The following is a 22,377-nucleotide window of genomic DNA, read 5'->3' on the forward strand; positions in this document are numbered from 1 at the left end:
GTACTTTGTACTAGATTGAGAAATACGTTGTTTTTTTTCCATAGAGACTAAAATTGCATAATTGAGACATAACTATGGTTGTCTCTACCTGCCCGAGTCTCTCATATTCTCTCAGTACTGCTTTACTCCTGGAAACAGAGGATTCCATTTTCAACTAAATGAGTTCTGACCTGCAGGGCATTGTTTAATGGGCTGAGCAGATACTTCAGATCCTGTTCACTTTGTACAGGCATCTAAAGTATCTCCATGGCAACAGCCACTTAATCAAATCAGGTCCAGCTTTGTATTTTGGAATGTTGAAATACAATAAAAAGTTCTAGACGTTTACAAGTTATGGCTCTTAGAAACAAGTCATGAATTGTTTGCAAGTAAAGACAAGAAGAGGCATTCCTCAATAAACGTTTATATATGCCTTCGCCAGAACCACTCCATTTTGTACATACATTTTAATGCTCAGACCAGGCACACAAACATGCAAATAAGCCTACTTCTCTCACGTTGTTTTGCTTTTACATGACTGCCATCTTACTTTCTGCCCAGCGTGTGTAGACCAATGTTGGTTTGCTCTTACACACTAATGTACAGTGCATGTAGGCTGCTAACTATTGATGTTTTTAAGCTGGCATATGTATAACTGGTAGTCTTTTGTTGAGTTATATCTATCTGGAGGCAGTCCAGTGTTCTGCCGTGAGTACAGGGAATACAGAGGATACTTGTGCTTTTCCACCCCCCAGTCCCTCAGAGGAAACTGAAAGTCAGCATTCTTTCTTTTCCTTTTCAGATTCCAGAAGTGAGAGGGTTCCACAAACGGCCTGGGAAGGTAACGATTGACTTTACATTCTGTATCCACCGTCCAGTGTTTTATAGTAACACGATATGATGCAAGGTTTACAACTAGTTGTGTGTTTAGGAAGTTCTACATTATTTATTTTCATATACTTTTGATATTTTATGGTGATTATCTGGAAAGATATTTCATAAAACATCTGCAGTATTCAACTCAGTCTATTGTATCAGAAATTGCAAGTGACAATGATACAATCACCAAGTGTCACACCAAGTATTGTGATGACCGTGAGATGTACTTACTGTAAATCTCTACATCCTGTTGTAGATAGTGCTCCATGAGCAGGCTCAGTTTGAAGGAGAGGCCTACGAGGTGTTTGGGGACGTAGAGGATGCCTCCATGATGAAGCTGTCTCCTGTCATCTCAGTCAAGGTCATCAGGGGATGGTAAGACTATTTGTTGTGATTGTCACCGGTTACAACAGCCACAAAGTAAGAATTGTCTATATCGTACATTTTTGGTTGTTGCTTTTTGGTCTTAATTTAAGGTTAGGCATAAGGTTAGTACTGTGTTTAAGGTTAGGTTTAAAATTACATTTTAAGAAGGTAAATTGTAGAAATAGGCTATGACTTTGTGGCTGTGGTAACTAATGACAATCGTTTGTCAGGGACAAACTTCATTCCTCATTCCCTCACTCTGTATTCCATAAATGAATGCTTTATTTCATACAAATCTTCAATGTTTAACTTGTCACAATCCTCTATTACATTATTAATTGATTCATGTGTCATGTGAAAGAGGCATGACAGCAACTCAATATTTTGTGACTGTTGGGAACATGCCTCTTAGTGTGTCATCACATCCTGTCCCTGTAGCTGGCTGCTGTATGAGAAGCCAAGGTTCCAGGGGCGGACCATCGCCCTGGAGGAGGGGCCCATGGAGCTGGTCAACGTGTGGGCAGAGGAGGTGACACCAGGGGCACTGGATCACATGGGTCTGCCTGTGCCAACCTCACCCATGGTCATCGGATCTATCCGCCTGGCAGTGAGGGACTACAGTCTACCTCGGATTGACCTGTTCACTGAAGTGAATGGTCTGGGGAGAATGACATCCTTCTGCGACGACACTATTGAGATCTGCTCTTATGGGAACATACAGAACACCGGCTCCATCAAGGTCCACTCTGGAGTGTAAGTTCTACCTTCATTCTAACAAGGTTGTAGGTCCAATTTTAGTAAAGAATTTGCTTCATTATTAAATTAACTTCAATATACTATACTTGCCCCAGCAGGCTTGCTATTGTTCAAAAGTGTGTTGAAATGGATGATACAGTGTGCAAACTATAGTTTTGCATTTTCACTCACTATAGTGTGTATGCGCTGTTTTTTTTCAACTCTTGTCATGGAGGCTGATCTTTCTTCACTTTTCTCATTGGAATTCAGGCTGGCCTGCATGTGCTTGTTGGAATGATATCATTTGCTGTTAGGAGATGTTATTTCAGTCACAAATATGTTGTTGTTTTTTGTAGACAGTACATTGGTGCTGGTTCCAAAAAAAGGGTTCCAAAAGGGTCTTTGACTGTCCCCATAGGAGAACCCTTTTTGGTTTCAGGTAGAACATTTTTGAGTTCCATGTAAACCCCTCTGTGGAAGGGTTCTAAATGGAACCCAAAGGGGTTCTACCTGGAACCGAAAAGGGTTCTTCAAAGGTTTATCAAATGGGAACAGCCGAATAACTCTTTTAGGTTCTAGATAGAAAAAAAGTTGCTAACGGTGTATGTTGATTAGTTTCAACATAGTTTAGTGAATCTGCTCATGTCTGTCTGTCTTAGGTGTGTTGTCGAATCATAGTGCTATTGGCCTGAAATCGTATTTGGATGTGTTTTAACGTTAATATTTACATGACTGCTGAAGAACAAGGGTGTGATTTAGTGTCTTGTACAAGTGTCTAATCTTTGTTTGTGTGTGTGTGGCCCTTGTTGCTATCCCATAGCTGGCTGGTGTATGGTGACCCAGGGTTTGGGGGTCTCTTATCGGTGTTGGAGGCGGGCGAGTACCCCTGTCCAGAGGCCTGGGCATTCCCTCAGCCCTTCATCGGATCGCTGAAAACACTCAAAATGGTACTGGATCATTATGTCATTCTTAATTATCTTTAAAAAAACACTGTCCCCTTACTGTGTATTCTACTGTTTTATCTCCATGATGCTAAAGGCCTGTGTGGTTTTCCATCTCTTACAGGGTGGGATAAAGGTGGAGCATCCTAATGAAGTAACGGTATGCTTCCCCTCTTTGAATTATCCTGTTTTTATAGCTATTCCCATGACCATTCATATTTACATCAATGTTTAAAACCTGTTTGGGATAGAGGTCAGCATTTTCACGTTTGGATGAAAAGCGTGCCCAGAGTAAACCGCCTGCTACTCAGGCCCAGTTGCTAATATATGCATATTATTAGTAGATTTGGATAGAAAACACTCTGAAGTTTCTAAAACTGTTTGAATGATGTCTGTGAGTATAACAGAACTCATATGGCAGGTGGAAACCTGAGAAAAGTCCAACCAGTAAGTGGGAAATCTGAGGTTTGTAGTTTTTCAACTCATTGCCTATCGAATATACAGTATCTATGGGGTCATATTACACTTCCTAAGGCTTCCACTAGATGTCAACAGTCTTTAGAACCATGTTTGATGCTTCTACTGTGAAGGAGGGGGGGAATGGGAGCTGAATGAGTCAGAGGTCTGCCAGAGGGGCATGAGCTGATCACGCACGCTCGCGTGAGAGTTAGCTCTGTTCCATTGAATTTCTACAGACAAAGGAATTCTCCGGTTGGAACATTATTGAAGTCTTATGATAAAAACATCCTAAAGATTGATTCTATACATCTTTTGATATGTTTCTACGAACTGTAATATGAACTTTCGCCTGGACTTGCCCACGCGTTGTGAGTTTGAATTTGTGAACTGAACACGCTAACAAAAGGAGGTATTTGGACATGAATGATGGACTTTATCGAACAAATCAAACATTTATTGTGGAACTGGGATTCCTGGGAGTGCATTCTGATAAAGATCATCTAAGGTAAGTTAATATTTATAACGCTATTTCTGACTTCTTTTGACTCCAACATGGCGGATATCTGTATGGCTTGTTTTGTTGTCTGAGCGGTGTACTCAGATTATTGCATGGTTTGCTTTTTCCTTAAAGTTAAAAAAAATCTGACACAGCGGTTGCATTAAGGAGAAGTATATCTCTAATTCTGTGCATAACACTTGTATCTTATATTAAAGTTTATGATGACTATTTCTGTAAATTGATGTGGCTCTGCAAAATCACTGCATGTTTTGGAAGCAAAACATTACTGAACGTAACGCACCAATGTAAACTGAGATTTTTGGATATAAATATGCCCTTTATTGTACAAAACGTACATGTATTGTGTAACATGAAGTCCTATGAGTGCCATCCGATGAAGATCATCAAAGGTTAGTGATTAATTTAATCTCTATTTCTGCTTTTTGTGACTCCTCTCTTTAGCTGGAAAATGGATGTGTTTTTGTGACCAGGCTCTGACCTAACATAATCATATGTTGTGCTTTCGCTGTAAAGCCTTTTTGACATCGGACACGATGGGTAGATTAACATGAAGTTATGGTTTAATTTGGTGTATTGCACTTGTGAATGTATGAAAGTTATATATTTCTAAAAAAATATATAATAATTCAGCTAGCGGAACCCCTAGCCATAAGAAGTTTTAAGGATACACATTTTTTTTAAACAGTCTGTGAATGACAGTGGGAACTTGTAACAACTGCAATCGCGTCTTACCACAAAACCTCATAATATCCAAATGCTTGGCTTTTTTCTGGTGACATGGCTGAAGACTAGCTGTGATATGATGGGCCACATATTATTATAGCACATCTGTCATCCTCTGCCTTATAAAATCTGTTAATTGTGAAACAGACCAACAGGCCTGTTGTTTCAGGTGGATTGACTAGTGACTAGTGAGAAAACTATGTGTGCCCCGGCACATAGCACATGGGCACATAGCACAAAAGTGTGTTGTCTCTGCATGCTGGGCTGTGGTTGCCAGTAGAGCTGTTTGTTTAGGACATTCTGGCAGACCAGATGAGGTCTAAAATGTAGAAATATGCAAGCACATTTCATAGGTTTCAAGGGGATAATAATGTAGCGGTTTGGCTCAATATCTGCTGAACATTTGTTTAACCATTAAAATAAACAATTGATTGATGGTTTAGGAAAAGTACCACCTAGCCCTCTGGGCTCAATATTGCACTGTCAGACAGGCAGTTGTGAAATGTTCTGTCCAGAGGTACAGGGCCTAGGGGGGTGGAATCTGTGGTATGAGGAGCATGCATCCCTGGGATGTTGACAGGTATGGACAAGATCACTTTGCCCACCTCAGCACATCAGCCTCAACTTTAACCCCTTCTCTCTCCTTCAGGCTCTGGTGTACGAGAGGCCGTGCTTCGAGGGCGAGTGTGTGGAGATTGACGATGATGTGTACGACTTCAGAGAGGGAGGAGAGGAGAAAGAGGGGGGGGTGGAGGAGGTAGTGGAGGAGGATGCAGAAGGTAATCCAGTCAGAAGGAAGACTTTGTGTTCTGTGGGATCCATCAAGATCATTCGTGGACTGTAAGTACTTGTGGTTGATCTCAGCTGACATGCAGTAGGGAATAGTATTGTAATGAAATGACCCCTCCTCTGCCCATATTGACCTGCCATAACACAGACTAACCTTTCTAGGGCAGGGGTTCCGGTAGCGGATGCACAACATATGATTATGTTAGGTCATAGCCAAGTAAAAAAAACAGCCATTTTTCCAGCCAAAGATAGGAGTCACAAAAAGCAGAAATATAGATAAAATTCATCACTAACCTTTGATGATCTTCTTCAGATGACACTCATAGGACATCATGTTAGACAATACATGTATGTTTTGTTCGATAATGTGCATATTTATATCCAAAAATCTGAGTTCACATTGGCGCGGTACGTGCAGTAATGTTTTGATTCCAAAACATCCGGTGATTTTGCAGAAATACTCATAATAAACATTGAGAAAAGATACAACTGTTATTCACAGAATTAAAGACTTCTCCTTAATGCAACCGCTGTGTCAGATTTTTTTTCAAACTTTAAGGAAAAAGCATAATCTGAGAACGGCACTCAGAACCCAAAACAGCCAGAGGAATATCCGTCATTTTGGAGTCAACAAAGTTAGAAATAACACCATAAATATTCACCTACCTTTGATGATCTTCATCAGAAGGCACTCCCAGGAATCCCAGTTCGACAATAAATGACTGATTTGTTCCATAAAGTCCATCATTTATGTCCAAATAGCCACTTGTTGTTAGCATGTTCAGCCCAGTAATCCATCTTCATGAGGCGCAGACACTTCGTCCAGACAAAAACTCGAAAAGGTCCGTTACAGTCCTTTAGAAACATGTCAAACGATATATGGAATCAATCTTTAGGATGTTTTTTACATAAAACATCAATAATGTTCCAACCGGAGAATTCCTTTGTCTGAAGAAAAGCACTGGAACGAGAGGTAACTCTGCCATGAGCGTGCATCATGAGACCAAGGCACTCTGCCAGACCACTGACTCAAAGAGGTCTCATAAGCCCCTCCTTTATAGTAGAATCCTCATTCAAGTTTCTAAAGACGGTTGACATCTAGTGGAAGCCGTAGGAAGTGCAACTTTATCCATATCTCAATGTCTATTCGGTAGGCCAAGCTTTGAAAAACTACAAACTTCAGATGTCCCACTTCCTGGTTGGATTTTTCTCAGGTTTTCGCCTGCCATATGAGTTCTGTTATTCTCACAGACATCATTCAAACAGTTTTAGAAACTTCAGAGTGTTTTCTATCCAATTACAATAGTAATATGCATATATTAGCATCTGGGACAGAGTAGGAGACAGTTCACTCTGGGCACGCTATTCATCCAAAAGTGAAAATGCTGCCCCCTATCCCAAAAAGGTTTTAACGGTCTATTAATTTTATACTGTATTGGGTCAGATCTGTTCTAACATCACCCTCTGGGATTTATTTTAACAAACCTAAAGCAATGGTAAATTAAGCACAGGCGGTAGAGCTATAGGGTTCAGGTGTGTGTCAGAAATATTTGAGCTATTTTCACTATCACAATTATTGGTAAGTGCGCGAAAGTCCTGGGTTTAAATGAATGAACAAGTTGTGGATATGTCGAGGCTTGGCCCCTCACTGGCCAATCAGAATGCGCCCCAATGACGAAATATGTGGTTGCATCAAGTGGTGTATTTACAGTCTTTTATGTATGGCCTTGGAATCTATTCCAATGTTAGTCTGTTATAGTTTGTTAAATGGCTTACAGAAACTAAATAACTAAATTTAAACCTATCTTTGCTAAATACGTTAAAACTTGAACCCATTTGCAGTTCACATTGTTCTAAGTAATTTCATGGCATCAATAGCATTCACACTGATATAGGGGCTAGGCCTACTGTAAATTGCATTATGGCTGAGCCATGGACATGCTAAACATTGTCAATAAACAAGATTAAATAAATGATTGATAAGGCCTAAAAAGAGAATGAATCATTTGAATCAAATTCTAAATGAAACAACAACTTGTTTTAAATAGGCTATGTCACACTAACAGGCAACATAATTTCTCCCTGTGTGCATATAAAACAATGGAGGGTTTCATGGCTCATCCAAACTTTTCACAGTAGCTGGACAAAGATCCTAAATAAATAGAAATGGAGAACGTCCACTCACCGTTATAGTGCCCCCAAATAGGCCTATGATTTATTAATATATTCGGAACCATTTTACAGATCAGATCGCATTCACACATCTCCAGAAGTTCCGTTCCAAGCGCGCCACGGACATTGTCACCATGAAACCGGAAAGGTGAATCATTCAAATAGGTTTGGCTGTAATAAATGTAAATGAAAAACAAGCAATCCATTTTTGTTAGACAACAACAATAATAAATACATGTCAAATGTAATGACCACGTCCCCAGGATAAAAAAGAAACATTGCTGTTGTGAAACTGTTAGATATTATTTGTTAGATATTGCTGCACTGTCGGAGCTAGAAGCACAAGCATTTTACTACACCCACAATAACATCTGCTAAACACGTGTATGTGACCGATAACATGTGATTAGATTTTGATTTGAAAACCAGCCTTCGATATAGTAGGCTTAAAGGGAGGGAGGGGGGGGGGACTCACAATGCATAGACAAAAAGGGAATATAATATATCACTGTTTTACTCCTCTCCAACTTGATATTTGCAGTTGTATTGGGAAGACAAACAAGCCTTCATTGAGAGGAGAGCTATGCTTGGTTTTTAATCAAATAGAACAAAATGGGGAAAAACATGAGTTTTTAATGTTTTTTCTAAATACAAAGTATACAGTCACCAAAAGCACATTAGGCTACTCTTGTACCATGTGCACCTGGGCAGTGTGCGTCATGTCTGGATAGGCTGCCTTTCCGCTGTCAGAATTCATGCCATAACCAACTGCGTTACCGCTAAAATCAGCTTCTGGCTGGTTTTACATATCCCTATCAGTGCTGCCTGAAATTAGCACTTTGGATTATGTTTTTAATGACACACCTTAAGTATTTCCACCCCGTCCATCTGAGCGCAAGAGAGCTGATATAATACAGGTCAATTGCCGAATCTGGCGGGCTGGAACATGCCAGTGTGACGCTTTTTATATGACAAAAATTTGTGCTAGTGTTTGAAACTAGCCCAAATAGAGCCATCTGTGCTCCTGATTGTCCCTGTAGCTGGGTCAGATCTACTCTATCACCCTGTGTGTTCCTGATTGTCCCTGTAGCTGGGTTGGCTATGATGAACCAGAGTTTGAAGGTCACCAGTATCTCCTGGAGGAGGGGGAGTATCCTGACTGGAGGGAGTGGGGAGGCTACGGAGACCAGCTCCTGTCACTGCGCCCTGTACGCACTGTAAGTACTGGAACTCTCATCTATTCAGAACCATGGTTTAAATCTGTTTGCTTCTACAAAGAATATATAGAATGTTTGTGATGATTGAAAGTACCTAGCCAAAATAAAGTTAGTTTGGTCTTTGTAAATAGAGATTGTTTGTGTGTTTGTGTTTACATTCCCTGGGTTGTAGGATGTCCTGTCTCCCCATGTGAAGTTGTTCAGTGAGAGGGACTTTGGGGAGAGAGGGGTCAACATGGACCTGCTAGGGCCTGTCATTAACATGGAGGACACAGGCTTCGGCTCGAAGACACAGTCCATTAATGTCCAGGGTGGAGTGTAAGTCAACTTCTCTGACAGTCCTATGTAGCAGTCTCCTGCATCTATTCAAATAACTCAGTGTGTCACAAAAGCCAAGGGCTTTGGCTGGCTGTGCTAGAGAAATATAGGTGGGTCACTCCTATTCTCTCTCCTCTGATTGCAAGCTTTTAATTAACACACACACACACACATGCACACACATGCACAAACGTGAAAGACTGGTGTGAATGTCACGCTTAGTAAAGTGATACTGAAGGTTAGACAATAGGTGGGAAAATGAGATCAATCTCTGGGGTTATATATTCTTAGAGAGGAGAATAGATTGTAAAGGTCCAGTCCCGGAGTCACAATTCAAACTGTATAAGCTTTGTACATATTTCAGTAAAGAAAGGGAGTGGCCACGTTCTAGACATATCTGAATTGAATCACTTAGAAGTTCATTGGCTATTAGTTCATTGGCTATCTCTTTTATAGATGAAGTCAGTTGTCTCAGTGGTTCATAAGCTATCACAAAAGTTTCTCTGTTAGAATGAACAGCTTTCATTTTAATATAATTTTCCAAACTGGTTATGTAGAGCATACGCCTAAACCTTATGTAGTTGAAAATGAACTCCACTGAATAGGGATAGCCTTCACACAATCTCTTTATAACCTTCTACTGTTTCCTGTGTAGTTTACCAGGCTAATTGTTTTATGGCCTTTTAAAATGCCGTAGCTCAGTGTTTGGTTAGTGATAAAATGGAGATAGAGCTAGTGATTTCATGTTATAAACATCTAATATTACAGGATTAGAAACTACATTAAAATTATAACAATCATATTCAGACCTCCTGTTTAAAGTTTATGACATACGGATGGGAATGATGCTATTTTCAACATGTTGTATTGTGAACTGTTATTATGGAGTGTCCTAAGTATAAATGTACCAGTTTACCTGTTGTGAATGTGTTCTAAACAGGTGGGTTGCCTTTGAGAACCCTGGGTTCTCCGGAGAACTTTACATTCTAGAGAAAGGCCTCTACGGAAGCCCAGAGGACTGGGGAGGACCGAACCTCAAGATATCCTCACTGCAGCCAGTCTTCCAGGTAAACATAACATATTTAAGCACAGTCAATGGGTGGACTAGGGCAAGACTATGATACAATAATAATCACAGTAGTACCACCTTTGTAGTATCATACTTGATCATACTTACAGTGTACTTTCATGACTGATAAACTATGAGGTTGTTGGGGAAGCTTTGAACTGGTTTACCCATAATTCCTTTATTACTTTCAGGATAACCTGGGTGGATCAAGCAAGTTCAGGGTAAGTTCTGATTGTGATAAACAAATAGTTAATATTATCTTAACATAGTCAATAGTCTATGGATGTGATTATACCATCATTTTGCATGAAGTATCTTAGCTGTAATCCACTGTAGTTGTAGGTCATGTTTATCTCCTGTGTATGCACCTTAGCTCCAGATGTTCTCAAAGCCTGGGTTCCAGGGCAGAGTGGTGGTACTGGAGGACAGTGTGGTAGCCCTGGAGGAAGACTTCTTCCCTGGCTCCTGTAGAGTACTGGCTGGGAGGTGAGCAGAACATCAACTTTAAACACAGCATGTTCATTCTACTTCTTATAGAGTGACATTTAGTATACAGAAATGTTAGTTGTATATTACACTCAAAGAGGACTTAGTACTGGAGAGAGCGGTAGTTGACTGCATGCCTCTGTGCTGTGTTCCAGCTGGGTGGCGTATGAAGGATCTCAGTTCACAGAGCACATGTATGTCCTGGAGGAGGGAGACTACCCCAATACCAAGTCCATGGGCTGTCTGGGTCCTGACTCTACCATCCGCTCCATACAGACCATCAGCCATGTGAGTACAGAGGAGATCCTGGAGTTATGTGTGTTGACATGCAGGCTTTTTTGTAATCCCTTACGTGTAACAGATTACATATAATCATGTAACATATAATCTGTTACATGTAAGGGATTACAAAAAACAGTAACTATAGTCCCTTACATTACCAGCTAAAACATTGTAATCAGATTACAGATTCTTTTGAAAAACTAGATGATTACTTCGAGGATTACTTTTAACCTCTCTGGGATCGTTCGGGACGCTAGCGTCCCACCTCGCCAACAGCCAGTGAAAGTGCAGGGCACCAAATTCAACAGAAATCTCATAATTAAAATTCCTCAAACATACAAGTATTTTACACCATTTTAAAGATACACTTCTCGTTAATCCAACCACAGTGTCTGATTTCAAAATGGCTTTTCGGCGAAAGCAGAACATATCATTATGTTAGGTCAGCAACTAGTCACAGAAAGCATTCAGCCATTTTCCAACCAAAGGGAGGTGTCACAAAAAGCAGAAATATAGATCAAATGAATCACTAACCTTTGACTATCTTCATCAGATGACACTCCCGGGACTCAATGTTACACAATACATGTATGTTTTGTTCGATCAAGTTCATATTTATATCCAAAAACCTTAGTTTACATTGGCGCCATGTTCAGAATGTCTCCAAAACATCCGGAGAAATTGCAGAGAGCCACATCAAATAACAGAAATACTCATCATAAACTTTGATGAAAGATACATGTTTTACATAGAATTAAAGATAAACTTGTTCTTAACTTCTTGAAACTCCCCATCCCGGATCCGGGATCGTGACTAAAGCCTCAGGCTCATTAGCATAACGCAACGTTAACGATTTCTGAAAATCGCAAATAAAATGAAAATAATGCGCCTACTCTCAAGCTTAGCCTTTTCTTAACAACACTGTCATCTCAGATTTTCTAAATATGCTTTTGAACCATAGCAATTCACTAATTTGTGTAAGAGTATGCTAAGCTAGCTTAGCATTTTGAGTAGATTTACAAAAACATTTTCACAAAAACCAGATAACCAAATGAATAAAATAATTTACCTTTGAAGAGCTTCTGATGTTTTCAATGAGGAGACTCTCAGTTACATAGCAAATGTGCAGTTTTTCCTGAAAGCTCTTTGTGTAGATCGCTCCATTTTGTACATCACATTTGTCCCACCTCGAAACAACCGTGAAATTCAGTCACCTACAACGAAACTTTTTCCGAATTAACTCCAAATATCCTCAAACATGGCAAACGTTTTTGGAATCAATCCTCAAGGTGTATTTTCACATATCTCCTCATTGATATATCCAAGCCTGCATTCTTCTCTGAATTCCATGGAAAAATACTTGCAGCTGACTTTTCACCAATTTAGGTCAGGACACCGGTCGGACACCTGGTAAATGTGGTCTCTTATGGTCAATCTTCCAATGATATGCCTACAAATACGTCACAATGCTGCAGACACCTTGGGGAAACGGACAGAAAGGACAGGCTCATTTTTGCATTCACAGCCATATAAGGAGACAATGGAAAATATCCAAAAACCTGCTCATTTCCTGGATGCCGTCTCATCTTGGTTTTGCCTGTAGCTCACAAAAGGGCATCACAGAGAATATCTTTGCAGTTCTGGACACATCAAAGTGTTTTCTTTCCAAAGCTACCAATTATATGCATAAATCTTTTTGTGACAAAATATTGCGCTAAAACATGTTTTTTATCCAAAAATGATATAGCGCCCCCAGAGTTTCAAGAGGTTAATGCAACCGCTGTGTCAGATTTAAAAAAATCTTTACCGCAAAAGCACAATATTCAATAATCTGAGAACAGCTTTCAGCCACAAAAGCAAGCAATACAGTTACCCGCCAAGATGTGAAGTCAACAAAAGTCATAAATAGCATTATAAATCTTCCCTTACCTTTGCTGATCTTCGTCGGAATGCACTCCCAGGACTCCCACTTCCACAAGAAATGTTTGTTTTGTTCGATACGTCCATATTTATGTCCAAATACCTTTTGTTCGCGCGTTTAGTTCACTATTCCTAAGGCACAATGCGCGAGCGCAAAATCCAGACGAAGAGTCAAGAGTTCCATTACAGTTTGTAGAAACATGTCAAACGATGTTTACAATCAATCCTTAGGGTCTTTTTATAATAAATCTTCAATTATATTCCAACCGAACAATAGCGTATTGTATATGTGATCCAAGATGGCGTAGCAGTAAGACGTGTCGTGTCCCTTGTCCCGTGTATATTTAGTCTTTTACATATTTGTTCTTCGCATATCTTTTAAAACATTTTGCTAAACCTCAGCTTCCAAATACTCTCCTTCAACCCGCCTCACCCAATGTAGCTATTTTTTTTCCCCTAAAGTATTTAGTATTTATATTTACTTCGAAACCGGAACTCCTCAACTGAAGCTAGCCAGCTAACTACCAGCTATGCTAGCGGTCTTCAGCTAACCTTTAGCTCGGAAAGCTCTCGCCAGTTCAAACAACGCGACTCTAACCAGAGCATAACGGAACTATTTATTTTTTATCCCCGGATTCCCGCCGCAAACGGAACATCTTTCAGCTGGATCTTCAGAACTAGTTATTTAGCTAAACCGCAACCCCGGACGATTAATGCTGGCTAGCGCTTCCACCCACTTAGCCTGAAGCTAGCCCCGCCAGAGCACCTGTGCTACCACCGTAGCTTACTCCTGGGCTACAATACCTACCACCGTAGCATACTCCTGGGCTACAATTACCCGGACCCACGACCGGTCTATCGATGTCACCGCATGAAGAGGAATAAACAGACTCACCCTATCGCGACGTCCCCCAAAGGCTAACTCTCTAGCCCTTGCTATCTCCTTGCTTGCTATTTCGGCCTGCTAACTGCCAGCTTGTTTAGCCCCGGTCCGCTAACTGCTACCTTGTTTAGCCCCGGCCTACTAACTGTTAGCTTGTTAGCACAGGCCTGCTAAACGTCTGAATCGCCTCATCCCAAACACTCACTGGACCCATATTTACTCTCTTATCTCTTTTCGATTTTTAATTTGTTTATACCTTCCGGTAACCTGCCTCACCCAATGTGATACGGAATCGCTATTATTTTTAATTTTTAGAACACACTCAAGAACCTCCAAAAGCTAACTAGCTAACTAGCTACAAGCTATTTAGTCATTGTTAGTTTTTTTTTTTTTTTTTACCTGGATAACACTCACTAATCCAGCTTCCCTGACCCCTGGACACTGATCACTTGGCTACATAGCTGATGCACGCTGGACTGTCTATTAATCACGGTACCTCATTCTGCTTGTTTATGTTTTATCTGTCGGCCCCGTTGCCTAGTCAACGCCATTTTACCTGCTGTTGTTGTGCTAGCTGATTAGCTGTTGTCTCACCTACTGTTTTCGCTAGCTTTCCCAATTCAACACCTGTGATTACTGTATGCCTCGCTGTATGTCTCTCTCAAATGTCAATATGCCTTGTATACTGTTGTTCAGGTTAGTTATCATTGTTTTAGTTCACAATGGAGCGCCTAGTTCCACACTTCATACCCCTGATACCTCCTTTGTCCCACCTCCCACACATGCGGTGACCTCACCCATTACAACGAGCATGTCCAGAGATACAACCTCTCTCATCATCACCCAGTGCCTGGGCTTACCTCCGCTGTACCCGCACCCCACCATGCCCCTGTCTGTGCATTATGCCCTGAATATATTCTACCATGCCCAGAAACCTGCTCCTCTTATTCTCTGTCCCCAATGGTCTAGGCGACCAGTTTTGTTAGCCTTTAGCCGCACCCTCATACTACTCCTTCTCTGTTCTGCGGGTGATGTGGAGGTAAACCCAGCCCTTCCAGGTTCTCCTTTACCCAAATCCAGATAGCAGATGTTCTAAAAGAGCTGCAAAACTTGGACCCGTACAAATCAGCTGGGCTTGACAATCTGGACCCTCTATTTCTGAAACTATCCGCCGCCATTGTCGCAACCCCTATTACCAGCCTGTTCAACCTCTCTTTCATATCGTCTGAGATCCCCAAGGATTGGAAAGCTGCCGCAGTCATCCCCCTCTTCAAAGGGGGAGACACCCTGGACCCAAACTGTTACAGACCTATATCCATCCTGCCCTTCCTATCTAAGGTCTTCAAAAGCCAAGTCAACAAACAGGTCACTGACCATCTCGAATCCCACCGTACCTTCTCCGCTGTGCAATCTGGTTTCCGAGCCGGTCACGGTGCACCTCAGCCACACTCAAGGTACTAAACGATATCATAACCGCCATCGATAAAAGACAGTACTGTGCAGCCGTCTTCATCGACCTTGCCAAGGCTTTCGACTCTGTCAATCACCATATTCTTATCGGCAGACTCAGTAGCCTCGGTTTTTCGGATGACTGCCTTGCCTGGTTCACCAATTACTTTGCAGACAGAGTTCAGTGTGTCAAATCGGAGGGCATGCTGTCCGGTCCTCTGGCAGTCTCTATGGGGGTGCCACAGGGTTCAATTCTCGGGCCGACTCTTTTCTCTGTATATATCAATGATGTTGCTCTTGCTGCGGGCGATTCCCTGATCCACCTCTACGCAGACGACACCATTCTATATACTTCCGGCCCGTCCTTGGACACTGTGCTATCTAACCTCCAAACGAGCTTCAATGCCATACAACACTCCTTCCGTGGCCTCCAACTGCTCTTAAACGCCAGTAAAACCAAATTCATGCTTTTCAACCGATCGCTGCCTGCACCCGCATGCCCGACGAGCATCACCACCCTGGATGGTTCCGACCTTGAATATGTGGACACCTATAAGTACCTAGGTGTCTGGCTAGACTGTAAACTCTCCTTCCAGACTCATATCAAACATCTCCAATCGAAAATCAAATCAAGAGTCGGCTTTCTATTCCGCAACAAAGCCTCCTTCACTCACGCCGCCAAACTTATCCTAGTAAAACTGACTATCCTACTGATCCTCGACTTCGGCGATGTCATCTACAAAATTGCCTCCAACACTCTACTCAGCAAACTGGATGCAGTTTATCACAGTGCCATCCGTTTTGTCACTAAAGCACCTTATATCACCCACCACTGCGACTTGTATGCTCTAGTCGGCTGGCCCACGCTACATATTCGTCGCCAGACCCACTGGCTCCAGGTCATCTACAAGTCCATGCTAGGTAAAGCCCCGCCTTATCTCAGTTCACTGGTCACGATGGCAACACCCATCCGTAGCACGCGCTCCAGCAGGTGTATCTCACTGATCATCCCTAAAGCCAACACCTCATTTGTCCGCCTTTCGTTCCAGTACTCTGCTGCCTGTGACTGGAACGAATTGCAAAAATCCCTGAAGTTGGAGACTTTTATCTCCCTCACCAACTTCAAACATGTGCTATCTGAGCAGCTAACCGATCGCTGCAGCTGTACATAGTCTATTGGTAAATAGCCCACCCATTTTCACCTACCTCATCCCCATACTGTTTTTATTTATTTATTTTTCTGCTCTTTTGCACACCAATATCTCTACCTGTACATGACCATCTGATCACTTATCACTCCAGTGCTAATCTGCAAAATTATAATTATTCGCCTACCTCCTCATGCCTTTTGCGCACAATGTATATAGACTCCGCTTTTTTGTACTGTGTTATTGACTTGTTAATTGTTTAGTCCATGTGTAACTCTGTGTTGTCTGCTCACACTGCTAAGCTTTATCTTGGCCAGGTCGCAGTTGCAAATGAGAACTTGTTCTCAACTAGCCTACCTGGTTAAATAAAGGTGAAATAAAATAAAATAAATAAAAAGTATTCATTACAGAGGCAAAAGAAGGAATGCCGTGCCCGCATGACTGTGCAGTAAACAACTGATTGGTCACAGCCTAGTCCACTTGTTGAAACAGCTCTTATTCGACACCCTTCCACAATAAAAGCCTCAAACAACTTTCTAAAGACTGTTGACATCTGCTGGAAGCCTTGGGAAGTGCAATCTGGCCCCATAGACACAGCATATTGGATAGGCAATCACCTAAATGAAACTACAAACCTCAGATTTCCAATTCCTGGTTGGATTTGTCTCAGGTTTTCGCCTGCCATATGAGTTCTGTTATACTCACAGACATCATTCAAACAGTTTTAGAAACTTCAGAGTGTTTTCTATCCAATACTACTAATAATATGCATATATTATCATCTGGGACAGAGTAGCAGGCAGTTTACTCTGGGCACCTTATTCATCCAAGCTACTCAATACTGCCCCCCTGTCACTGAGAAGTTAAATTCAGAAAGGATGTTTGTGGAAAAATTATTTTTGACACTTCTCTGTTTTCTCAATGACATTCAAATCAGCATTGAAAAAAGGCACACGTTTACATTTCTTCCACCTGAGCGAGTCTCACCACAAGTCAGAGACCACTATGATGACACAGCAAATGTGTTTAATGGATCGCGGTTTAAAAAGTTTAAGCTGCATATCATTCACTGTTATTGAAACTATTGGACAGCCAGTGAAAAATGCACTCTTGCAACAGCTGCATATTGCGAATTCAACCTATGGAATAAAAGTGGGGCTTTTATTGCCCAATCTACTTCATGCTGATAAAAAAAAAAATTATCCATAGGCCGAATGGACATATGCTCAAACTTGTACACTTTTGATTGACTTAAAGGGGCAATCTGTAGTTACTACATCCATATTTATTTATATATATATATTTATATTTATATATACACCTTAGCCAAATACATTTAAACTCAGTTTTTCACAATTCCTGACATTTAATCCTTTGGTGTGTACTTTGGTGTGAAAATTGAAAATCAATCCCAGGACAACAGCAAAGGACCTGGTGCTGATTCTGGAGGAAACAGGTACAAAAGTATCTATATCCACAGTAAAATGAGTCCTATATTGACATAACCTGAAAGACCGCTCAGCAAGGGAGAAGCCACTGTACCAAAATTGTCATATAAAAGCCAGACTACGGTTTGCAACTGCACATGGGGACAAAGATCGTACTTTTTGGAGAAATCTCCTCTGGTCTGATGAAACAAAATAGAACTGTTTGGCAATTGTTATGTTTGGAGGAAAAAGAGGAGGCTTGCAAGCAACCATCCCAAGCATGGAGCACGGGGGTGGCAGCATCATGTTATGGGGGTGCTTTGCTGCAGGAGGGACTAGTGCACTTCACAAAATAGATGGCATCACGAGGTAGGAAAATGATGTGGATATATTGAAGCAACATATCAAGACATCAGTCAGGAAGTTAAAGCTTGGTCGCAAATGGGTCTTCCAAATGGACAATGACCCCAAGCATACTTCCAAAGTTGTGGCAAAATGGCTTAAGGACAACAAAGTCAATGTATTGGAGTGGCAATCACAAAGCCCTGACCTCAATCCTATTGAAAATGTGTGGGCAGAACTGAAAAAGCGTGTGCAAGCAAGGAGGCCTACAAACCTGACTCAGTTACACCAGCTCTGTCAGGAGGAATGGGCCAAAATTCACCCAACGTATTGTGGGAAGCTTGTGGAAAGCTCCCCAAAAGTTTGACCCAAGTTAAACAATTTCAAGGCAATGCTACCAAATATTATTTGAGTGTATGTACACTTCGGACCAACTGGGAATGAGATGATAATTCTCTCTACTATTATGCTGACATTTCAAGTTCTTAAAATAAAGTGGTGATCCTAACTGACCTAAGACAGGGAATTTGTACTAGGATTAAATGTCAGGAAAACATTTTTTTAACTGAGTTTAAATGTGTTTGGCTAAGGTGTATGTAAACTTCCGACTTCATCTCTCTCTATATATATATAGGCCTATAGCAGATGCAGGATATGGCATTCATTTTCACATGTAAATAGCACTTTTCAGTAGTGCTCAAAGCACGCAATTCCATGAGCGCAGCATTTATTTTTCAACTCAACTCAATAAGCCCAATCAGTCCTTCATGACAACAAAATCATAAACAGCAGAGTAGGGCTGGCTAATAAGTCCTTCGTTTTTGGCGTCATCCTCAGGTAAAACAATTTGGCTAATCTATACTTCCATACTTCCAAGTCCTATTCTTGAAGATCAAAGGGTATAACATTTATTGGAATGACTGGAATTCTGATAGACTTTGGTTTTTAATGTCAATAAATAATTTAATCATATTATTATATGTAGTAGAAAGCAATGGAAAAAGCCTACATAACCAACCCATAAAGTAAAATTTAACATCCATATATGGCCAGCTATGTAAACTTTAACATTGATTTATCCTGCAATGGATGTCATTCAACTTGAAACACACATTTTGCTTTCTTCTAATGTCTCTTAAGGGGAAAGTAATCTAAAAGTAATGTGTACCGTATTTGTAAACCTATGTCATGTCTGTGTGAAGTGACTGCATATCTTGGATGTGTCCTGTACCTACAATACCATAATGATGTATAATCTCACGCTTCACGCATCCCTTCCCCCTTATCTTTCCAGGAGTTCTCCCTCCCGTCCATAACGTTGTTCAGTAAGGTTGGCTGTAGAGGCCGTAGGGTGGTGCTGACGGAAGGGCTGGTGAACCTGCAGCTGGCTGGGGTGGACGGACGCATACGCTCCCTGGTTATCGACGGAGGAATGTAAGTCACACCTGAATAGATTTGACAGTTTTTATTAGGCAATAAAACAAAACATTGTAAAGCAAGAGTTGCACCTACTATTCAAGTTAGTTGATGAAGCACTGTCTAAGCACCTATTAATCCATCAACTAGATTTGCTAGCTTATTGTAAAGAGGAGTGCTGTAGGAATGTGGATTGTTTGCATTTAAGTAGAGCAACTGACTGTGTGTGATTGATAATTCCTGCTCTACAGGTGGGTGCTGTATGAGGGGTGTCATCATCGCGGCCGTCAGATCCTGCTACCGCCCAGCAAACTGGGTGATTGGTGCAAGTTCAGCAGCTGGCCGCGAATCGGATCCCTGCGACCACTATTGCAGGTATGGAGGCGGGGCATGCGGACCAACAGATTTTCTCTGGGAGTTTTCATTCAGTAGAGTTTTCAGTACATTCATCTTAAGACATCCCTTTAAATATGGTGTATCTTTTAGTTAGAATTTTGTCAACAGGCTCACTACAATATATCGAGAGAACGAATATTAGGGTCAATGAAAGAAATACATCTAAATATATGCATGTTCGTCTCCATTTCAGCACCAATTGTTCGATTTAAAATGTTCTGATCTGGTAGATGATTTAGGGTTAGGAACAGTGGAGGCTGCTGAGGGGAGGACGGTTCATAATAATGACTGGAACAAAGGGAATGGAATGGCATCACACACATGGAAACCAAGTGTTTGCTGTATTTGATACCACTCCATTAATTTTGCTCCAGCCATTACCACGAGCCCGTTCTCTCCTCATTAAAGTGCCACCAACCTCCTGTGGTTAGGAAAGTATTTATTCATCATAAAAAAAACAGATTTGGGGAACCTTTATTTACGAAAGAAAGAAAACATTGTTCTTCAACCCATGGTAATGTAGGACGACTAGTGTACATATAATTATAATAGGGAGAATAGTGTACAATAGTAGGATATACCATGAAACTGTGTGACAACACGGCCAAGTATTGCGCAACACGCCGAGTTCAAAATGTTACCGCTTGGTCTGCGCTCGGCTCCATAATGATTTATTTAGCCTCTTTTTTATATTATCAACTCTCACTAATGATCGACAGCAACAACCACACGGCTGTGACAACGCTTTCAGAGCAAGCAAATGAAGGTAATCAAAATAATGTCATTAAATGTAGTGATAATGTATACCAAGTGAAGGGAACTAACCGTAAATTGGCAGTTGAATCTGTGTGGTTATTAGGCCTACTGACGGTCGATACTGATAGCGGCTAATATTTAACATGATAGAAATAGGAAAGAGTGAAGTCGACATTAGAGAGTGCTCATCCCTTTAAGTTAAAAGGCCGTACAATTACAATTCTGCATAATGCGCAGCATTTCATAAGCTTTACTGTGGGAAAGTTGATATCTTTCAGATTGCTGCCATATGACTGGTTTCACATTTGTCTCCAGGGATTATAAAGTAAAATATATCTAAAACAAGTGTAATTTATATTTACAATTCCCTTATCCAAACGGATTAATCATATACCTAGCTCTTATCAATAGCTCTTATCAATAGCTCTTATCAAGTTGTAAATTACAGTGCATAGAGAATGGTGTTATTTCTATTGGAAAATATAAAATGGATGCTTTTTCCACTTGGAACCGGTAGCTTCGCTTGACCTTATTCAAAGTTTCATTCACACATAAAGGTGGTAGATTTGTTGGGGAATTAAGTCAATGTCAGAATATGCAGCATCTGTAGACACACCTCCGCCGCACCTTCATTTATTTGATCTCCACCCTGGATGAATAGCATGCTATTGTCATGCTTAAGTTCAAGGTCAGAATGCACATATAGGGGCCTCCCGAATGGTGCAGTAGTCTAAGGCACTACATCACAGTGCTAGGGGCATCACTACAGACCTGGGTTCCATACCAGGCTGAGTCGCAGCGGGCCGCAACTGGGAGACCCATGAGGCTGCCCTCAATTGGTCCAACATCATCCGGTTTAAGGGAGGGTTCGGCCGGCAGGGATGTCCTTGTCCCATTGCGCTCTAGCGACTCCTGTGGTGGGCCAGGCGCATGCACCCTGACTTCAGTTGCCAGTTGTACAATGTTTCCTCTGACATATTGGTGCTCCCGGGTTAAGCGAGCAGTGTGTCAAGAAGCAAGTGCAGAGTTGCAGCAATGGGACAAGACTTTAACTACCATTTGGATATCACGAAATTGGGGAGAAAAAGAGGTAAAAAGTTTTTTTTAAATACAAAAATATAGAATACGCATATAGTGAAAAGTGTATGAAAAGGGAAATGCGTTCCACTTACGCTCGCTTAACTCGGGTTGGAATTGGCCCATATCGACCACATACAAAATAGCCTAATCTTCATGACTAATGTTCAAACTTATTGACTACAACTCAACTTCTGCACTAATCTCATTCAGTCATCAATGCAAATGATTACACAATGGAAATTATACGGAGCCACAGCAAGCCCTATAACTCATAATGACCACTTTCGGGTGAGAACAACTTTTCTAGCCTAGTCAAGACAAGATCATATTATCTGTGTTGTTGCCCCCTACAGAAGCAGGTGTACTTCCGTCTGCGAAGCAGGGAGACGGGCTACGTGATGTCCCTGTCAGGGCCTCTGGATGACATCAAGCTGTTGCGGGTCCAGGCCCTGGAGGAGACTGGGGGTGTGGACCAGGTCTGGCTCTTCCATGACGGAGTCCTACGCTGCAAGGTACCGCATGGGCTCAAGATTTTGCAATGGATCATCTTTTCCTCTCATTAACTCCACAGACATCCTTATTCATTCCCATCATCACCAGCTTCAAGTGTTACAGAACTGGCTTC

At 41.3% G+C, this 22,377-nt stretch overlaps 1 protein-coding gene across 2 annotated transcripts in view; it reads left to right on the forward strand.

Moving 5' to 3' along the window:
- LOC135508363 (beta/gamma crystallin domain-containing protein 1-like) overlaps positions 1-22,377 on the forward strand; it is a 61,522-nt gene that overhangs the window by 35,183 nt on the left and 3,962 nt on the right. For both annotated transcript variants that reach the window (XM_064928492.1, XM_064928494.1), the window contains 15 exons: positions 782-820; positions 1,115-1,233; positions 1,663-1,977; positions 2,780-2,906; positions 3,025-3,060; positions 5,252-5,442; positions 8,654-8,780; positions 8,953-9,098; positions 10,039-10,165; positions 10,359-10,388; positions 10,541-10,653; positions 10,809-10,941; positions 19,399-19,538; positions 19,772-19,895; positions 22,106-22,264. In XM_064928492.1, the coding sequence (XP_064784564.1) occupies positions 782-820; positions 1,115-1,233; positions 1,663-1,977; positions 2,780-2,906; positions 3,025-3,060; positions 5,252-5,442; positions 8,654-8,780; positions 8,953-9,098; positions 10,039-10,165; positions 10,359-10,388; positions 10,541-10,653; positions 10,809-10,941; positions 19,399-19,538; positions 19,772-19,895; positions 22,106-22,264 (1,926 nt within the window). The remainder of the gene's footprint in view (positions 1-781; positions 821-1,114; positions 1,234-1,662; positions 1,978-2,779; positions 2,907-3,024; positions 3,061-5,251; positions 5,443-8,653; positions 8,781-8,952; positions 9,099-10,038; positions 10,166-10,358; positions 10,389-10,540; positions 10,654-10,808; positions 10,942-19,398; positions 19,539-19,771; positions 19,896-22,105; positions 22,265-22,377) is intronic.

Source organism: Oncorhynchus masou, chromosome 21 (genome assembly GCF_036934945.1).
Source record: "Oncorhynchus masou masou isolate Uvic2021 chromosome 21, UVic_Omas_1.1, whole genome shotgun sequence".
NCBI lineage: Eukaryota > Metazoa > Chordata > Actinopteri > Salmoniformes > Salmonidae > Oncorhynchus > Oncorhynchus masou.